This window comes from Nycticebus coucang, chromosome 19 (assembly GCF_027406575.1).
Source record: "Nycticebus coucang isolate mNycCou1 chromosome 19, mNycCou1.pri, whole genome shotgun sequence".
NCBI lineage: Eukaryota > Metazoa > Chordata > Mammalia > Primates > Lorisidae > Nycticebus > Nycticebus coucang.
Window position 1 is genome coordinate 38,645,064 of NC_069798.1, and position 20,040 is coordinate 38,665,103.

The 20,040-nt window shown below is 34.0% G+C and overlaps 1 protein-coding gene across 2 annotated transcripts; it reads right to left on the reverse strand.

Annotated features, from left to right (window-relative positions):
- Positions 1 to 7,417: 7,417 nt before the first annotated feature.
- SYT4 (synaptotagmin 4) lies at positions 7,418 to 18,116 on the reverse strand. Of its 2 annotated transcripts, none has more exons than XM_053571591.1 (4): positions 17,700 to 18,116; positions 13,902 to 14,710; positions 12,083 to 12,203; positions 7,418 to 10,205 (listed from the first exon to the last, which is right to left on the reverse strand). In XM_053571591.1, exons 1-4 carry the CDS (start codon positions 17,731 to 17,733, stop codon positions 9,898 to 9,900), a joined length of 1,272 nt encoding a protein of 423 aa, XP_053427566.1. In that variant the 5' UTR covers positions 17,734 to 18,116; the 3' UTR covers positions 7,418 to 9,897. The 2 variants fall into 2 exon arrangements, with proteins under 2 accessions (XP_053427566.1, XP_053427565.1); XM_053571590.1 differs by having other exon boundaries at positions 13,896 to 14,710.
- Between the last annotated feature and the right edge of the window lie 1,924 nt (positions 18,117 to 20,040).

The window sequence follows — 20,040 nt, forward strand, 5'->3', positions numbered from 1 at the left end:
AGAGATCTTTCACATCCTTTGTTAGATAAATTCCCAAATACTTCATCTTCTTTGATGCTACTGTGAATGGGATGGAGTCCTTAACTGTTTTTTCAACTTGACTATTGTTAGTATATACAAAGGCTACCGATTTATGAATGTTGATTTTGTAACCTGAGACGTTTCTGTATTCCTCCTTCTAGGAGTTTTGTAGTAGAGTCCCTAGCGTTTTCCGGATACACAATCATATCATCTGCGAAGAGTGAAAGTTTGATCTCTTCTGACTCTATATGGATACCCTTGATTGCCTTTTCTTCCCTAATTGTGGTGGCTAAAACTTCCATTACAATGTTAAAAAGCAATGGAGACAATGGGCAGCCTTGTCTGGTTCCTGATCTGAGTGGAAATGATGCCAATTTAACTCCATTCAATATGATATTGGCTGTCGGTTTGCTGTAGATGGCCTCTATCAGTTTAAGAAATGTCCCTTCTATACCAATTTTCTTAAGTGTTCTGATTATGAAGGGATGCTGGATATTATCAAAAGTTTTTTCTGCATCAATTGTGAGAATCATATGGTTTTTTTTTTAATTTGTTTATGTGCTGAATTACATTTATAGATTTACGTGTATTTGAACCAGCCTTGAGACCCTGGGATAAAACCGACTTGGTCGTGATGTATAATTTGTTTGATGTGTTGCTGGATTCTGTTTGTTAGGATCTTGTTGAGTATTTTCACTTAAGTCAGCAAATTCTAAAGTAGATATTTAGAAGAGGTAATATTGAACACAAACAGTAAACAGTAAAATCTGAAGTATTTCCATGTGGGTCTTTATTTAATGGAAGAGACATTTTCCAAAAAAAAATTCTTTACCACGTTATTTGGAGATCCATCTCTTATATCATTGGGGAAGATGGTCTCAAACAGTCTGACAAGTTCCTAAGAGAACATGGTAGCAGCAAATGTCCCAGTCAGTCATTTCAGATGTCTAACATTTCACATGACATGTGGACATGTCATGAGGACAACCACACAGAAGCTGAGAAGCACAAGCATTGAAGGAAAAAAAGGACAAAAATTAAAAAAAAGGTCTGTATTAACCAAATACAGTCTTGGTTTCAACATTATTTAAAATTTCTCTTTCTTACAGACTGTTCCTCATAAAAAATGTGAAAGGATTGAATTGATCAGATCCATTTAATGACTAAATGATTCTAGAACAGAACTATATTATCTTGAGTTATATAGAATCATGGAGCCTTAAAATATCAGAATGAGATTGACTTGTCCATGTTCTTTTTTTTTTTTTTTTTTTTTTTTTTTTTTTGGCCGGGGCTGGGTTTGAACCCGCCACCTCCGGCATGTGGGACCGGCGCCCTACCCGCTGAGCCACAGGCGCCGCCCATTGTCCGTGTTCTTAATAAAGTTTGACATCCCAAATGCCCCTCCTAACTCATCATAGTATTTTGTGCACTGCCTTTTCATGATTTTTTGGCAATGTACATATTTCCATAAAAATATGATGGACTTCTGAAAATAATTGTTTTGTATTTTATAAAAAAATTATCACTAAGTCAAAAACCTAAATCTATAATTTATTAAAAGACTGGATTTTATTCATAAGAGTAGTGGAAAGCCAAATATATCTGTGCCTCCTTTTCTATTTTACTAAAAATATTTTACATATACAAATGTATATTTGTGTGTGTGTGTGTGTGTGTATTAAATGCTTCCTAATAGTTTCTTCCTATAAAATATGCTCCCAGAATGAGGTTACAATATTTATATTGTCTCTCTTTAAACAGGAATGACTGTTTCTACAGTTGAATTTTGGGTGTAAGTATATAGCCTCCGTTCTCTACATATATCAAGAGAGGGAGCAAATAGAATAAGAAAAATTTTGATATCTATTTCATGTCCAAAAGGTCTTTGTCAAAAAAATAAAACAGCATTTCAGTATGAATATAGAGAAATAAATTTCTCTTTTGTTTTATTGGTTATGAGCTAATTGTATCTCCAAGAAATGCAGCTACTGAAGTTCAAACCTTCATTACCTCAGAATATAACTGTAGGGATAGGGTCTGTGAAGAGACAATATGGCTGGGCCCAACTCAGTACATCCAGTGTCTTTGCAAAAAAGAGGAGAGTAAAACACAGGCACACACAAAGAAGGCCTTATGAAGACACCACAAAAAGATAGCCATCCACAAGCCAAGGAGAGAGGCCCCAGAAGAAATGAATGCTGATGACAATTTAATCTCAGACGTTTAGCCTCCAGAATTGTGAGAAAATAAATTTCTGATGTTTAAGCCATTCAGTCTGTGATTATTTGTTATGGCATCTCCAGCAGATTACAAGACCATTCATCCTTTCATTTTTATATTCCTCAGGGTGCAAGTCTATATTTGTTTTTATATTGTCACCCTATAATTTTTATGTTGGTTTCTGTGAGCTTTCATCGTAATTGTTTGAATAAAATTATTATGCTACAATAATAATACTTATTAATGTACACCTTTACAAATATTTGTAAAGGATATTTACAAATGTAAAGCAATATATGTCCAAGCAATATTTGTCTTATTGGGTAAATCTTTTTGCAGCTTTTGGAAACTTATGTTGAAAATTTTGCTTTTGTAGTTAATACAATGTTTGATACTTAGTTGCTCACAAAGCACCCAGGATTCTGCATGTAAATATTAATGTTCATAGAAAAAGGAAGAGCTGCATCAGCATTGCAATAAAGTGTATTAACAAAAATTCAGATTCCAATTATCCCCAAATAAGCATTATTTATGCATGTGTTATTATCTACCTGCTTCTGTTCCCCTAGCTGATTTTCTCATTATTTGTGTCTTGTCATCATGAATAGTTTGCAGTTTTCAACTTTTTGTCAACATAGTTTTTCTCTCTTTTTTTGTGTGTTCTGGTTCTGTAGTACCTTAACTCTAAATTCTCTCTGAAATGCTCACTCCCTCACTCCAGCTCTCTCCTTTTGCATCCCCCAATTGCCTTCACTGGTAAAATGTGCATAACAACTTCTGATAAATCACCAAACTCACAAATGATTACAAAAAACCAAAAACCAATACTTCCCTACCCTCCTCCTGGACTTTTTGTGACAATTAAGTGTTAAAATGAGTATACACTGTAATGTAAAGTACAGTTGTCAGCTTTGAGAAGCAGTTAAACTGCTAAAAAACTCAATACCTACTTTAAAAGCTCTGCAGCTTTAAATTCAATTTACTGAATTTTCTCTTTTGCCTTTTTAGATCTAAAGAAATCCAATACACATTTTCTGAAAACCCATGTGCATGCTAAACTACTATCTGTCTAAGCAATCTGCACATTTCAGTATGGTCGAGTTATCATCAGTTGTTTTGTAGAGAAGAAACTGAAACACAGAAATGTTTAATAACCAGGCAGTCTTCACACAGCTAGTGAGAGATGAAGTCAAGATTCACACTATGGGAGTCTAAATATGAAGCTCGGGCTTTTCTTCATTAAGATATAGGGAGAGTGAAAATATTTTAAAAAAAGGAAAAGAGAAGTTGATTTAATAAAGTTGTATTATCAATTCACGTTTTAATAACAAAGAAAATCAATAACTGTGGAATTTTATTTGCCAAAAAATTAACTAGAACTATTTCTTTTAAAATAAGTAAACTCTTCCAAGTTCACAGATAACCAGGCCTATTACTTTCGATCAAGCTGCAACTTGGCCTTATTATCCATCTCATCACAGTGTTCCACAGAGTTATGAGCATTGGATTGGCATCAATATTTAACATTTCATCATTGAGTTGTCACTTCTGCATCAAACTTTCAACATGAAGGGTCAGAGAAGTAAATAGTAGTTACTAAAATTTTTGGTGAAAAACCCACACATAATCAGTTTCAGTTTCTACTGATTACTTATTATAGATCCATGTTTAAAAAAAAGACAATAACAACAATAAAAACTTGGAGAATTAATTTATTATTTTCCCGCATTTTCTACATATCTGATATTATAGAAATTATAGAAACACACAAGGGTGTGTTAACTAAGAAGTAGGTCAGTACAATGCTATAAAGGGGGTAGGGACCTGGGCCTCAGGCAGCTCTCAGTTCTATTCTGTCCTTGTGACTGTGTGGTTTTAAATTAGATAACATTCTGAGATTTGTCTTTATCATCAGTAGAACTAGAGAAATATTACCTATATTTGTGTTGTGTTTTGGATTTACTGAGATGATAAAAATTAGAAAATGAATTACACATATTAAGTTTTAACATTGAATTTAGTAAATGTTTGGGTTACCTACTACCACTAAAAGATGGGATACAACAGTGGGCATCAGAGAAAAAATGCTCATCAAGCAAGTGTATAAGCTTTAAACAACTGAGCTCAAGTATAAGGTGGTATTATCAGTACTAGCAACAACAATAGCACCCAATATCATCAGTGTTGTCTCCAACCTGGGTCAGAGGAATGATTTGGGGATGAGAACAATGCTTAATTCTCATCCAAGTATCTTGGGCCCTGACTGATTCTTCACTGGATAAATAGACCATGAATGTCGTAGGTGCTAAAGCAATACTCCTGCTTTTCCTCCCTGACTCATGTGGAGTGACTATTCTTGTTTCTAATATTATTTCTAAATTTTATTCAAATCTGACATTTATGGTGGCTCAAACTTTATTAGTTAAATGAGTATTCATTGAGCTTATTATAAGCAAAACCCTAACGTATCTGCTATTATTATGACCTATCTGCTGTGAAAATACATGTATAAAAATCATTAAAATACATAGTTCTTTCTTATGAAGGGTTTACCTTAGAGATAATGAGCACATATTCTCACATGTACCCAAATATCCACATATTCATTTAATTTTAAATCATCATGCATTTATAATGAATGCAATAAAAGAGTACCACACAGCAGGGACACAGGGTGTCTCTATAAGCAGTCATTAATGATTTTCAGGATGCAATAAGTGAAAATAAAGGTAGTAAAAAATGTATACTGCAAGATTTTATTCCTCTAATAAACAGATTATGCGACTACATCTATATCTATATACATATATTTATAGTTAAAGCTGTAGTAAACATGAGAAGAACTACACCGAAACATTTAAAAGTCATGATATGTGAGAGTAGGGAACAGATTGAGTATATAAATAGAAGACAGTCTTCTGTTAACATATTCTTATTGTAAATTTAACTGTAGAACAATGTAAACATTTCATACAATGATAAAATAATATTGAATTCTAAAAGAAGTTTATTAAAAACAGAAATAAAGATAAACTATGTATTTAAATGAACAATGAGTTGGTGGCATCATTACTTAGGAATTATCTCAGATGACTTTTAGAAAGGAGTCATGCAATTCTGCATTCCTAGGAAGATATACCTTGACAATAAAAGAGCTGCCTCCAAAGTATAATATTAACTTTCAGGAATCATATTTCTGGTAGTAATGTTAGTATTGTTATTCCTTTTTTAGTTTTTGATTATAATTGGCTTCTTTTCTATGTTTTTTTTCCTTAATGGCTTTACTGAGGTATAATTTACATGTAATAAAATGCACACATTTAAGCCATACAATTTTACAATTTTGGTAATGTAAACTATCAGTATAATCAAGACAATGAGCATAACTACCATCTCAAAAATTTTCTCCTGAACCTTTTCATCTTTCTTGTTCACATTTCTCTATACCAACTCCTCCATCTCCAAGGGTACATTGATCTTCTTTTTATCATACTATCCACTCTACATTTTCCAGGGGAGGGATAGCTAACTTTTCTCAGTCAACATAATTATTGTGAGATTCATATGCATTGCTATATATATCAAGGGGTCATTCACTTTTATCACTGAATAGTATTGCACTGTGTGGCTGTACCACAATTTACTTATCCATTGATTTGCTGATGAACATCTGCAGTGATTCCATTTTTAACTATTACAAATAAAATTGCTATGAAATTCCATGAGAAAGTCTTGTGTAAACATATGCTTTCATTACCCTTAAGTAAATACCTAGGAGTGCAATGATTGAATCATGTAGTATGTGTGTTTCTAATTATTTTTTTTTAAGTGGCAGCCAATTTTCCAAAGCAGTTGAGCATTTTACATTTCTACCAGCAGTGCAGAAGATATCCCTTTTGTCTGCATTTTTGCCAGCACTTGGTAAGTTTAAACATTTTATTTTCTGCTTCAAACAGGTGTGCAGTGAATTTTATTGTAGTTTCAATTATTATTTTCCTAATGATTAATTCCTTTTGAAAATTTTCTCCATGTTTCTGGTTGCTTTTAGCAGATAGGCATTCTTAAAATGTTTTGTTTGTTTGTTTGTTTTTTTAATTAAATCATAGCTGTGTACATTAATGTGATCATGGGGCACCAGACCCTGGTTTCATAGACCATTTGACACATTTTCATCACACTGGTTAACATAGCCTTCCTGGCATTTTCTTAGTTATTGTGCTAAGACATTTGCATTTCACATTTACTAAGTTTCACATATACCCTTGTAAGATGCACCGCAGGTGTAATCCCACCATGCTTAAATGTAATGACTAACTCTGACATACACAATAAAATTAATATGATTTGAAACAAAATGTAATGGTAACATTCTAGTTGTCATTCCACTTACAATATCATTTTTTTCTAGTGATTGACATTGAACACCTACAGACTGGAGGAATAAAAAAAATGTCTGATCATCTGGTGGTGGATCCCATGGCTAACACTCACCTTAGCTGTTGCAGATGTCCTGTTTTTTTCCCTCCCTTGGAAGAAATGAGACTTCCATTATTGACTAACTTTATCTAGTACAAGAATGCAAGAAAAAATGACAAAGAAAATAAAAGGCAAGGATACAAAACAGGCAGTGAAAGAGATTCAAATAAGAAATAGGATGATGAAAGAAAAAATAGAAGAGTAAATGGGAACAGTTAATAAGAAGTAAATAAAATATGAAAAAGTGAATACAATTTAGAAAGACATCAAAGACTGTGAGATTGAGTCTCCTTCAGATCTAGCAGAGCCAATTAATAAAGCCCCATAGTGGAGAGAAGTATGTGAAAGGAAGAGTGGGATACGCCATGAACTCTTTTTGCATGCTATGGACTTGTATGACTTGCCTAAGCCTCTATTGTCCCATGTTTTATTTCCGTATAATAGAGGTGATGATACCTGTCTCAAATGATTGTTATGAACATTAAACTAAATGGAAAATAAATTAAAAAATCATAAAATAAATAGGTAAATAAATAATAAAAATAAATAAAGTGTATGGAAAATCTTGATGCTCAGCCACTAGTGTTCACTAATGTGTGCAAGGAGGTTTATTAGGTAAACTTGAAACCTCAGATAGCAGTAAGGAAAGCCTTATTATAGAGTCCATTGGCAAAAAGTCTGAGTTGAAATGGGTTGAGCAAAAGCAGTGATTTATTCATGTGTTACAAACATGGTCTTACAAACATCATACAGAGCTGGCACAAAGGAACAGACACCGTCTCGTATACCATGCTTCCTTCCAAATCACTTCTATTGAGTTACAACATCAGAACAAGTCAGTTACTCAAACATGTTTGAGTATTACACATTTTCTTAAACATGTATACCTCCCCATTAGGGTGGCTAGGTTGGCTAATCAGACAAACAATTAATTTACATGTTTAATACAGTGCAGAATTAGTAACAGAATTCAAGATATTCACATTGATATTGTAATACGTTATAAAACAATACAACTTTCAGCAATGATGAGATCATGTATCTCCCTGGCTGTTTCAATCCCTTTCTTCTTTTATTTCCTTTCTTTCCTTAAAACCACTTACCAATAGTTTTACTCAACTTTTCACACTCAAAAACACTTTAAATTTTAAAAGCTAAAAGCTATTTACACATATTTTTTGTTGTAGTTTTAAAAGTATTGGTTGTTGGTTTCATTGTTCCACTTAAAAAAAAAAAAAAAAAGATCTCACTCTCCCAATAGCTATACCATAGCTGGTACCACCATTAACTTCTGGCTCCTGCAACAAATACCTACCATTAACCCCTCACAACTTTTCAGAGGGCCAAAATATATTTCATCCCATGTCCCAGGATTCGAAAATTACATACATCGAAGGCCATGTGCCTTCCCCAGCTACACATTAACTATAGTTAGTTCACTTCAGGTTGCTTTCACAGATACACCAAGTGGACCAAGATGCTGTGAGGTGACTTTGCAGTGGAATGAAGACAATGATTGAGGAATATTCTTTCTTAACCTCAAACTCATCTTAAAGCACAGAAAAGAGGTTGATTTTTGATCTTTGTACATACAGAATGTAATACTTTTTTTTTTTTTTTTTTTTTTTTTACATTAGGCATAGTCATAAAAAGCATGTGTAAGTTATTTGGAAAATGCATTTTCATAGAATTTACAAACACTGCAATATCAAAGACATTTTCAAAAACTGCTAAAGTACTGACACAAAACCTGACCCCAAATGTAAATTTTTCAGTAGATTTTATTTCTAACTTGCATATTTAATAATTCAACCACACCCAAGTTCCACTCACACTTCTCTAAGAATTCAACTACGGTGAATACACTCAAGTTAATTGTCTCCAAGTGATCACAGGGTGCTGCTTTACACTAACTGGTTTTGAATGAATTTCAGAACCCTGGCTCTGAAAAATGATACAATACAGAAGTCTGTAAACTGTTCTACAGACAACAGCTCAAGACAAATTTGCCTAGAGAAGATAGTGAAACACATTCTATTTTGTGCTAATTTGAGAGCCTGTAAATATATTTTGTGTGAACATATGTAAATTATATTAAACTTGCTCTAACTGTTTTTTAGTTTTACTACTTTGTTGGGTTAAATAACACTTTCTGTCTGGAAATGTATAAAAGTTCACAGTCTTTTCTTTTTTTCTTTTCTTTTCAAATAGTAGCTCAGTTTTTTCTTGGGGAAAAAACAGTAAAATGAAAGATTAGGTAGCCATGCCCATTCTCGGCACAAAGGATGGCCTTGAAAGTACATTTGCATACTGTACAATTGCAAAGAGAAAACACCACTTCTAACTGAATTGCTAGCTAAAGTTTATTTCTTTATTCAAAAGATAGTTCTACAACTTCATGAAGGTAAATAAGGGTTTCTTAGGTCACAGTGAAGCTTGTGATAGGCATTGAATAATTCAAGGCCATGGTTCTTATGTGAGATTATATTTTACAACATTTTGACTCACATGTAACCTTAGGGGGGAGAAAAATTGAATTTCAGCCACAGTGTTTTCAACTCAGCCCTTTGATACAATAATTTTTTAGCTCGTTCACTATCCTTTTATTATGTGCCCAAAGTTATTCCTTTCATGATAAAATTGTATCAAATAATTAAAAACCAAAGAGAAATGACCAGATACTTATATATGCAGAACAACCATTTACATATAACATAATGAATAAAAACAAACTAGAGAACATTTCCTTAATATCTTTGGATTTAAAGAAAAGTTTATCTCCCCAACCAGAAGAAAAATGGATGAATTTTCAGAAGAGAAAGCAATTCTCATTCTCAGATCAAACAGTCACATGGATTTACTGTGACATGTTCCAATGGAATTGGGATTCTAGTGTAGAAGTCATAAAATGCTTGACTATTCTTATTTATATCACTGGTAACCTGTAGGGAAAATTGAATATCTTATGAAAATTTATCCAACTCCTCTAAGAAAGGGGGAAATTATTATGATACACACTTACAGTTATTTTCTGGTCTACTAATTCAAACCATTTCTTAACAACAACAATAACAAAAAGACAGCTTTCTTTCACAAAGTTGCAATCCAAAATAGAAAGAAAGAAATTTGCTCCTTGCCTAGTAAAAATCCTTGAAGTTCCAAATCCTGGCTAGATTGCTAACCATCACAGAGCATGTGCCACTTAGCAATCTGTCTCCTGGGGTAGTCACAGATCTCTTTCCAGTGCTCTCCACCAGTTCCTTCTGCTGCTGCACCCAGGACCAACTGCCCAATCACCTCATTTCGGGATCCCCTTTCAGAATCCAAAACCAGAAATTCAACACTTATCTCTTCGAGGCCCTCACAAGGAATATCAAAGACAAACAGCTCATTGAACACTGCATTGGGGGTGCATTTCTTCACATGAGTCTTCTTCTTGGAGATTCTTTTTTTGGCATGGTACAGGTTCACTTTGACGTAGGGATCTGAAATGGTACATAACAGGTATTACAATGACAAAACCAGGATGGAGAGCTGTTCTCAAGATACGGGTGCCCTTAGAGATTATGCCACATCACTAAGAAGTGTTATCATGAAAGTGAGTCAGAGCAAAGGGACAATATGGATAAAACCTGGCTTCTCTCTTATCAGCAATAAATTGTGGTATATGTATACCATGGAATACTATGCAGCCTTAAAGAAAGATGGAGACTTTACCTCTTTCATGTTTACATGGATGGAGCTGGAACATATTCTTCTTAGTAAAGTATCCCAAGAATGGAAGAAAAAGTACCCAATGTACACAGCCCTACTATGAAACTAATTTGGGACTCTCACATGAAAGCTATAACCCAGCTACAACTTAACAATAGGGGGAAGTGGGATAGGGGGGGAGTGGGTAGAGGGAGGGGGATCAGTGGGATCACACCTGTGGTGCATATTACAGGGGTATTTGCGAAACTTGGTAAATGTAGAATGTAAATGTTTTGGCACAGTAACTGAGATAACGCAGGAAAGGCTATGTTAAACACTGTGATAAAAATGTGTCAAATGGTCTATGAAGTGAGTGTATGATGCCCCATGATCATATCAATGTATACAGTTATGATTTAATAAAAAAAATATATAAAAAAAAAGAAAAGTGAGAAAAAATTGTACTAATACTTGGAGAAATGAACACCTGTACTGTGAGACAATTCAAGTAAAATATTTTTTCATATGGTTATTTTAAAACAATTACTTCAATATTACTCATTATTAACTGAGAAAAATATAATATCAAAGGTTAAAAACACAAATTAATTGTTATATCTTGTAGTTTCTTATACTTTTTGCATATTTATAATACATTTTATGTGCAATTTATTTGGGAATAAAAACAAAATTAAGGGAAAAAAAGAAAATAAGGAAGAATATGCTTCATGAATCAAAGCGGTTCTAAATCATAGAAAAGGGAAGGAGTTCTAATGTTAGGAATTCTCGAAAAAGGGGAGAAAATAGAGTGTTCTTTGGAAGTTTTCTGATTCCTAATAACTCAGTCCAGGGGAATGGAAGGAAAAAAGTGTTAGACAACATGGAACTTCAGTGAGTAAGTGTCTTTATATTTCTGACTTTAGAATTTTTTTTCTGCTGAATGGTAATCTTGATTCCATGATGACAACAATGACAATTTTGTTTTGTTTTGTTTTAACTTTCCTGTAGTTCTTTAATCACTCCTTTGATTTACCTTTGTTTTCTTACGTTGAACTTCTTTGACCTAGCGTTTGGATTTTTGCCTTTCTCTGGTTGAGCAGATGAGTTAACTTTAACGGTCTAATCTAAACTTTAACCTTAATCTTAACCCATGTTTTCAACTTCTATCATGGATGAATAATAGGAAGAAGAATGATGATGATGATGACAGCACTAGATGATACTACATCTTAAGAAAGTGTAGGTTTCTGATCTCCACAACGTTTAAGGTCAGCATTATTATGTTCAGCTTGCACCCATTAATACTATACTAAGAAGTGGAAAGGATAGGATTTGAATTCAGATCATTTTAACCCATAGATCATGTTCTTTCTAATCATGCTATATGAGGATAATTTGATGTTTCATTGTTTTGTTTCATTTATTGTAAAATTAGTCACAAAACTAGAAACTAATTCTTAAAGAAGATACATTAAAAAACTCCAGAAATAACCAAAAAATATAATAGAAGAGTTATTTCAATAAATGGGAGCCATAGAAACAGTCACATCACTTGTGATTGTGAATAAAAGGCAAGACAAAAGTTATAGTTCAGTATTAGTTATTAATCAATCTGCTCAATATACTAACCACTTATACAATGCCCTGAGCATTTCAGAAGCATTCTTACCTGAAAGTCCAGACACATCAGATTTAGGCAGGTGTCGAGCTTTTAAGACAACAACAGTGAGAGTATTTGTGGTGGACTGATAGCAGAGAGAGATCAGTAATTCACCCCGTCCTGAAGACTTCTAAAGACAGAGAAATGTGCTATAAGTATTTTTAGTATTTTTTTAGTTTTAAAACTCGTACTTTCACTGAAGTTTTTAAAGCAACATAATAACATTGTTATTGAAATGTAATATTCCTACTTATTTGTGTTTTAACATGCTAAGGAATGGAAGAGTAAATTCTTTTGTGTGGTACCATCACTGCCTAAAACAACTGCCTGCCATCTTGTGGTCTTTGTAAATACTACAGAATGTTAAGATTTGTTTAGAGTCGGCCACACCCCTTAGAAAGGTTTAAGTTATTTAAATTATACCCTACGTGAGAGTATTTTTAGCTTTCATTTTATAGTGATACAGCTGCTTTTTGAAGTTATCAATATTAGAAAAATTACTTAAGTTTTTGAATTAATGTGTGGGAAGTCAAATGATTCAGGTTAAGTTTGAGTATATCTTTAGCATTGACATTTTTAGAATTTGAATTCAGATCAAGTAAGACTTAATCTGACCTCCACCACCATCTGAGTGCAGAGGGAGGAAATAGTTAACATTACCTGCCTTCTTTACATTTTCAAGTCTCCATGTAAGCCAAGGAATGAATTAAAGTACTGGAGAAAATTAATTCTAAATTTTCAATACATTGTCTTTAAACATTATCATACCTTGCCTTCTTTGCATGCTACTTAAATTTGGTTTGTACTTTAAAAACATTAGGTTAGATGACCAAGAATGCAAGCAAAAGTTTTAACTGATGGTAACAAAATGTTAACCTGGGGCTTGGTTGTTACTAAGAATGATGACTGTGGTAGAACTCTACAAACTGTAATATATTTATACAACAGCTGACATGGGGTAGCTGTATTAATAAGTATTCCAAGGAGAATAAGAATAGGAGACAGATCTTTATTCTTACTATGCCACTAAATAAGCCAGGTGTCTTAAATAATTTCATTAATTTCAATAGAAGGAAAAGGATGGTCAAAGTGAGCTATTAAGTTATTTTCAGCTTTGACACACTATGATTTTTTAAAAAATATTAATTGATGTGTATTGTATTTCATAAATTTTACCATCATAGACACAGGTCATTGTGAAATTTGATATTATGAGGTCAATTGAATTTGATTTTAAAAATGAAAACAGATAAAATTTGTTTAATTGATATCTTATCATTTTCTAATAAGCTTAGAACTACCAGAGTAGTATAACTACAAAGACAAAGTAACTTACTTCCTGTCATACTACTTAGACATGGACATTTATAATTGAATATGAAAAGCAATTCCATGAAAAGTCAATACAATTTCCAAATCCTCAGGAAGAATTGATTTAATTTTAAGTTTCAGATTAAATTATGCTGACCTTGAACTCTCTTTGTTAACTTGCTTATGAATAATAAATATTTGCCTGTATTTTAAAGTATCAGTATTTGTCAAAAACTTATGATAAAAATCAGTATTATAATATTTAAATATCCATTGACAAAGAATCTCTATTTATTTTATATTATTAAAGTGGTTTGAATATTTCAGTTGTGTGTTAAATTTTCTGTCATCTGTTCTATTCCCTAGCTCTCCATTTGATTATAATTAATAATAATTGAACATGGTGAGAATGATACATACAAGCTTATCATTTTAATGAAAAATCCCCTTGACACAAAAAAGCTACATAAAAGATTGTTTATAAATACTTTAAGCACTCAAAATGAATTACCCTAACATTTCTCTTGATGATCTCTCTGTTCATTAACATTTTTCCATCAGACAATTCAATTCCTGAGAGAGGAATAAGGACTTCCCCAATGATATCATCTCTTGAAAACCTGTCAAAACTCAAGATTGTGAAGTGCAAGGCCAATTCTTGGATCTGGGGGTAGGGGATCCCATAAAATGTAAAGGTCTCATCAAAAGCTGGATCCAAGGTCTTTCTCAGCACTCTGGTTTTCACTTTATGCTTCTTCTCAGGGAGGATTGTCATTTTGATGTATGGGTCAGAGCTCATTGACTGCTCATCCATAGCTGGCAAGCCACAGGCCTCCTTAATATTTACCACAAATGTTTTTTTCTCAAAATTGTACTCTAAGGAGAAGAAGAGGGTTCCCAACTTCTCTTGTTTCTCCTCTGAAGTAATGGAAGTACTGGACTTTAAGCTATCAGGGGAAACTGCTTCTTTTTCTCCTTCTAAAAAGAGCTTTGGGGTCACATTCTCCAAATCAGAGGGGCTGCTGGCTTTAAGGTTGGTTTTGGGGAAATTGCCATTGAGATCTCTCTTCTCAAGATCTAGATGCAATGAATTCTTTGGCATTGCTGGCTTATTCTTTAGTTCATTTTTATCATCTACTCCAAACTTCTTTTTGCTATTTAGATTTTCAGGGTAGATATCAACTCCCTTAAGCACATGTACAAACTTGTATGGAGGAGTCTTGTTAGACTTGGATGATTTTCTCTGACAGCAGATCCATGCAAAGAGAGAGACTGTGAAGACCAGGCCAAACGCACTGAAGATCCCTACAACTGTGGGGATTTCATCTGAAAAATTAAATGATGAAAACATCCATTAAAGTAGCAGAGATGGCGATAGAGCCTACTTGAAAAGCATAATAGTAATAGCAATTGCCCCCAGGTTAGACAGATTGAATCACTTTCCAACTATTCTGCGTATGAATGATACACATATTTTGCAATAACTTCAGGTGTAAACACATTCCTTGCATACCACATAGAAAAAAAAATACAATGGACTAGAAACTCCTTCATTTCAGCAGTGTTTCACAAATAAAATTAAAAGATGAAACTAGGCTTGGATCCGATCTGGGGACATTCTTAATGATCCTGACCTATTTTCTTAGGTAACATGAATCAAATACAACATGATGAGTCAGTACTAATTTCAAATTTTTATTGATGCTTTGAGTCTTTCTAGAAGCATCAATTTTACTATGGGACACTAAATGTACATTCTTCAAAGATGAAGTGTTTCTGTATTCTTAGTAGTATGTTATGTACCCAGGATTCAAACAGTAAAAACCTAGTGACTCAGTGATTCATGCAATTTTAAGGAATTGCAGAATATTATATCCCATAATGTTATACAAATAATAAAAAAGAAACAATGTAACATTATCTGCAATTGCCCCAAACTCATTAACAATTTTATGCCAATTATAGAACAGTGGGAAAATAAATTACATAAAAAAGAGCAATAGGATACTAATGTTATATAACTTATAACACTATCTTGTATTTCAACTCCAAATATGTCAATAAAACACTGAATTATTGAAAGTACAAATCAATTACACTTAAATATGGAAAAAATAGAACAATGGTTATATAGGAATCATCGTTCCTTAACATGAAATGAGAATAGTGAGGATAGATAATTTAGAGTTCAATCTTATTTGTGACTGAATTTTTTCCTAGCACATTACACATGGAAAATGATAATCAAATTGAAATTGACATTATTTCCTTGAATGAGAGCACATTAAATTACTAATAATTAGGTAGTATTTATTATGCACATGGCTTCATATGCAACCATATTTCTTGAAGAAACGATTAGTAAAGTGTGTAAAGAAGGATTGCTATATCTGTACATAGTGCATCAATTGAGTCAATATTTATTAAAACAAAAGTGAATATAAGTACTGTAACATTATGTATATTTAATTCTACTTCAATCCATTTTTAATTTCAAAAATCAAATAATAAAGTCAAAAGTCCAAGTAAAGAAAGGGTTAGGACTTTTCTAAGTAACCCCAAGAAGCCCAATCTTTTGTTACTTCCCTTCCCCATTCCCCAGATCTTTTGCTTATCTACTTCATATTCACAAAATTGAACTTAAAAAATGTAAGATTAAGAAAAGACAAAAGAAATGTCTAAAAAGATAAAAAAGCAAGCAAAATGATAACAACAAAAAATGCTGTAGTTTACTGATGTAAAGAAACTGAAACATCCAAAGATGAAATAAATCTCTGAATTCCCCAAATAGAAAAAAAAAAAAAAATTGAGTGAATGTTATGGAATGAGGCAAGAGCTAAAGATATTCAGCTAAACTTAGTATCAGCTTTTCAGTTTTTTTCTTCTTATCCACGTCTTTGTGGAAAAAAATCCACCCACCCCCACTCCTGGACTCTAATAATCCAAGGCAAAGGAGCAAAAGCAAAGTCATGAATGAAGACAATTCTTTATCCAATGTAAGAAGAACAATAAAAGCAGCAGAAAACAATTTCTTTCTAAATAGACTGACAGCTTGTGCTAGAACATATTTTCATTAGCACTGTCTCTAAAAATGCCCCAGTATTATTTTTTTTTCAGATTTCAAATCAATAATTGGAAATAAATATCACAAAAAAATCATGCAATAACTCAAATGAAAGGCTGTGAGCAAAACTCATTTATGGCTATAATGTCACAAACTGTCTCTGTTTGAAACATATATCAAATGGCAAAACAGTCAATATAACATGGAAAGATTCACCTACTTTCTATGCATTTCCTACTGAGAGGATCCCAAAGATTAACTATCTGTGTTAGTTATTTAATAACAATTATTACATATCTATAGATATCACTCCTATTCACCCTACTCACATCCATACAATTCCATGATTAAAAAAAAAAATTACTTACAAAGTAAGTGCAACTCTGATCTCCTGCCTTTGGACTATATCAGAACCTAAAAATATTGCTTATTCTAAGAAGTGCACTTAATTTTGTTTACTGAAATAGAGAAAAAGAGCCATGGTGCAAAAAATTCAGTACAGAAAAAGAGAAACTGACTTGGAAAATGAGAGCTCTAATACAAGTTTCCAGCTGCTTTTAGCTAATTGTGCAACCTGCAACACCCCACATCTCTCTAGTTTTCAGTTACCTCACCAGCAAAATAAAATAGGCTGAGCAAGTCTTTTTGAAAGTCCCTTTAACTCTAGTACCATATAATTTTGTCTTTCACTAGTTAAACATTTCAAGAATACAAGAAAAAAACATCCATCTGGTACACTATGTAATAAAATACACATCTCACTCTCTTAATATGTAACTTAGTCATACCAGGATGAAACCCCTATTAATGATACATATATCTGGCTTTCCCTAATAAAAATACAGGTTACAGGTTTACCTAGAAATAACAATCACCTACAACATAAATAAAACCAATTTATGAACGATAGACCCCTTTTCCTTTACTTACTATATGCTGTAATTTACAAAGCTTCCCGAGCATTTAGGAACTTCTTGAAGGTGAACTCTAACAGAAGGCAATTTTAAAGAGAAAGACACCCAGAAAAGAGAAACCTCCTCCCCCCCTACTCCTCCACCCCCGCAAAAAAAACTAAAACTCAAAACCGCAAAAATAAGCCACAGATGCCTGTTTGGTGTTCGCATTTTCCTTTCGGATTAACTGCCTAGTAAATCTATATTCAACATCCAGGGAGGGTGGGGGGTGGGGAACACAGCCTATCCCGGAATACTCAAGGAACAACCGCAACCATAAGTTGAGTAACTTGCTTACCAAATTCTTCCCGATTGTTAGTGATCGGAGCCATTTTTTTTACTGCGTGTTCTGTCCGAGGTGCTGAACAGAAAACTGCCTGGTTTGATTCCTTCGCTTGATCTGAAGCGCTGGCTTTCCGAATCCGGAAAACAACAGCGCTGAGCTCAGGGGACCAGCGCCTGGAACAGCGAGGAGGCAAAGAGGGAGGTCCACTCGCCCTCGCACGAGGATTTGCAACCCCTGTTCCTGTTTTGGCTGTTCTGAGAAGCTCGCCTCCGAGACTCCAGACGTGGCTGAAACCCGAATTGACGCAATCCTGACGCTACAGGGCTGAAATCAGCACCTGCCCTCCTCCCCTCCTCCCTTCAACCCTCTCCTTTCCCCCCTCCTTCTTGCTTCCTCTCTCTTCTCTTGGGGATTCAACACATAGTCATCAATTGTTTTTTTCTATTGGGCTACTCGAGATTAGCTTTGCTGTTCTGTGGGGGCTCAGAGGCACACGGAGATGAACCCCACAATTGATTCCCGTCAGTTTCTAATATAAAAATCTCATGATTACCTAGATGAATAAAAATGCGTCTCTGAGTTACCAGAATCATATGATTTACAGAGGAAAAATGTCTGTATCAAGTGACCAATTGCAAAACGCAAGAATATATTTCTTTGCTTTCTAAATTTTCTTTGACATGTTTATACAAATGATACTTATGCTTAGAAAAATCCACTGCAAGTTGATCCATTCGAAAAGATAGATTTTTCACTATAATCCCTTATCTTCCAATAAATTATTCCTCTAAACTAATAGACATGCTGACACTATTGCTCCTTCCTAATCTGTCAGCTTTCTTCCCTTTAGTATCTGACATTTGACCAGGTAAAGCACTTTGGAGCAGATGGGAATAATCCCTTCTGTATTCAGACCTCACTGTCAGTTATGACTTTTGCATATAATGAGATTGCTTCTGGGTTACATTTATGGTTTACAGGTTTGACTTCTAATAGGCTTGTGCAAAATAGTTACAAAAAATCATACCAAAAATCTAAAATAACATTGATTATTATTGGTTATTATCAAGGGAAAAATGTAATTTTTTTAAACTAATGATATTCTTGGGGAAGAAGAAGTGGGGAAACACGTTGTTTGATTCTGATTAATTTGACTAGTGATGCCTTTTCAAAACAAATGTTTAACATTTTTTTTCAAAAGAAAGGACTCAGTCTGTAACTCCAACTGTTAATTATTGCTCCTCAAATAATTCCTTTGCTCTGGAGCTCAATAAGCAGATGGCATTCAGTGTGTGCTGGGATGTGGGAGGAAGGGATACTGAGTGATCTTCAAAAAGCTACTGTACTTACAGGACAGGGCCCTGCACATTGGCAAGCAGCCGGCCTGAGCATAAAGACTATGTTTCAGGAGACACTGGCTTCAGTTCTTTGCATCATGGAAAATTTTATAAACCAATCTCCTTTCTTTCTTTCTACTTTCTCCCACATACTTGGCATTTTAGTGTTCCAACAGATTTTTTTTTTAACTTTAAATCTTCATTCTATGAAAATAAACAAACTAGTTTACTGTATCCACGCCCCTCCCACACACACACACTGGCCTGGTTTGTGGTCGTGTTCTTATCTTTCCATTTTAATCAGATTACCTGTTTAGTCAGTTATGCATGTACCTAGTGAGATCATTCCTAGGAATAGACATCCATTAGATTACTGAGATAGTGGCATTTACTAGAAATGCATAGCATAGGGGCGGCGCCTGTGGCTCAGTGAGTAGGGCGCCGGCCCCATATGACGAGGGTGGCGGGTTCAAACCCAGCCCCAGCCAAACTGCAACCAAAAAATAGCCGGGCGTTGTGGTGGGTGCCTGTAGTCCCAGCTGCTCGGGAGGCTGAGGCAAGAGAATCGCGTAAGCCCAGGAGTTAGAGGTTGCTGTGAGCTGTGTGACGCCACGGCACTCTACCAAGGGCGGTACAGTGAGACTCTGTCTCTACAAAAAAAAAAAAAAAAAAAGAAATGCATAGCATAGTTAAACCAAATATATAGTGAAATGTATACTGAACTGTATGTTTTCTAGCTAAGTTATTGCTAACATATGGTTAAATTCATTTGTTATAAACTTAAGTGTATGGTCTATATAAATTAGTGTTGCGTCAATTTTTCATGCATATGGTAAAATGCTGTCATCTATAATCTGTCTAGACTGTTCAAACGATATTTCTGCAGAAACTCACCCCATCCTGTGCTGTCTTATTTCTGAGGACACATTGTGATAAGATTATCTTTTGCCCAGAGCTAATACTATTGTGACTGTAGTAACTATTTCATTGCTTGCTTTGTAAGCAAACTAAAAAGA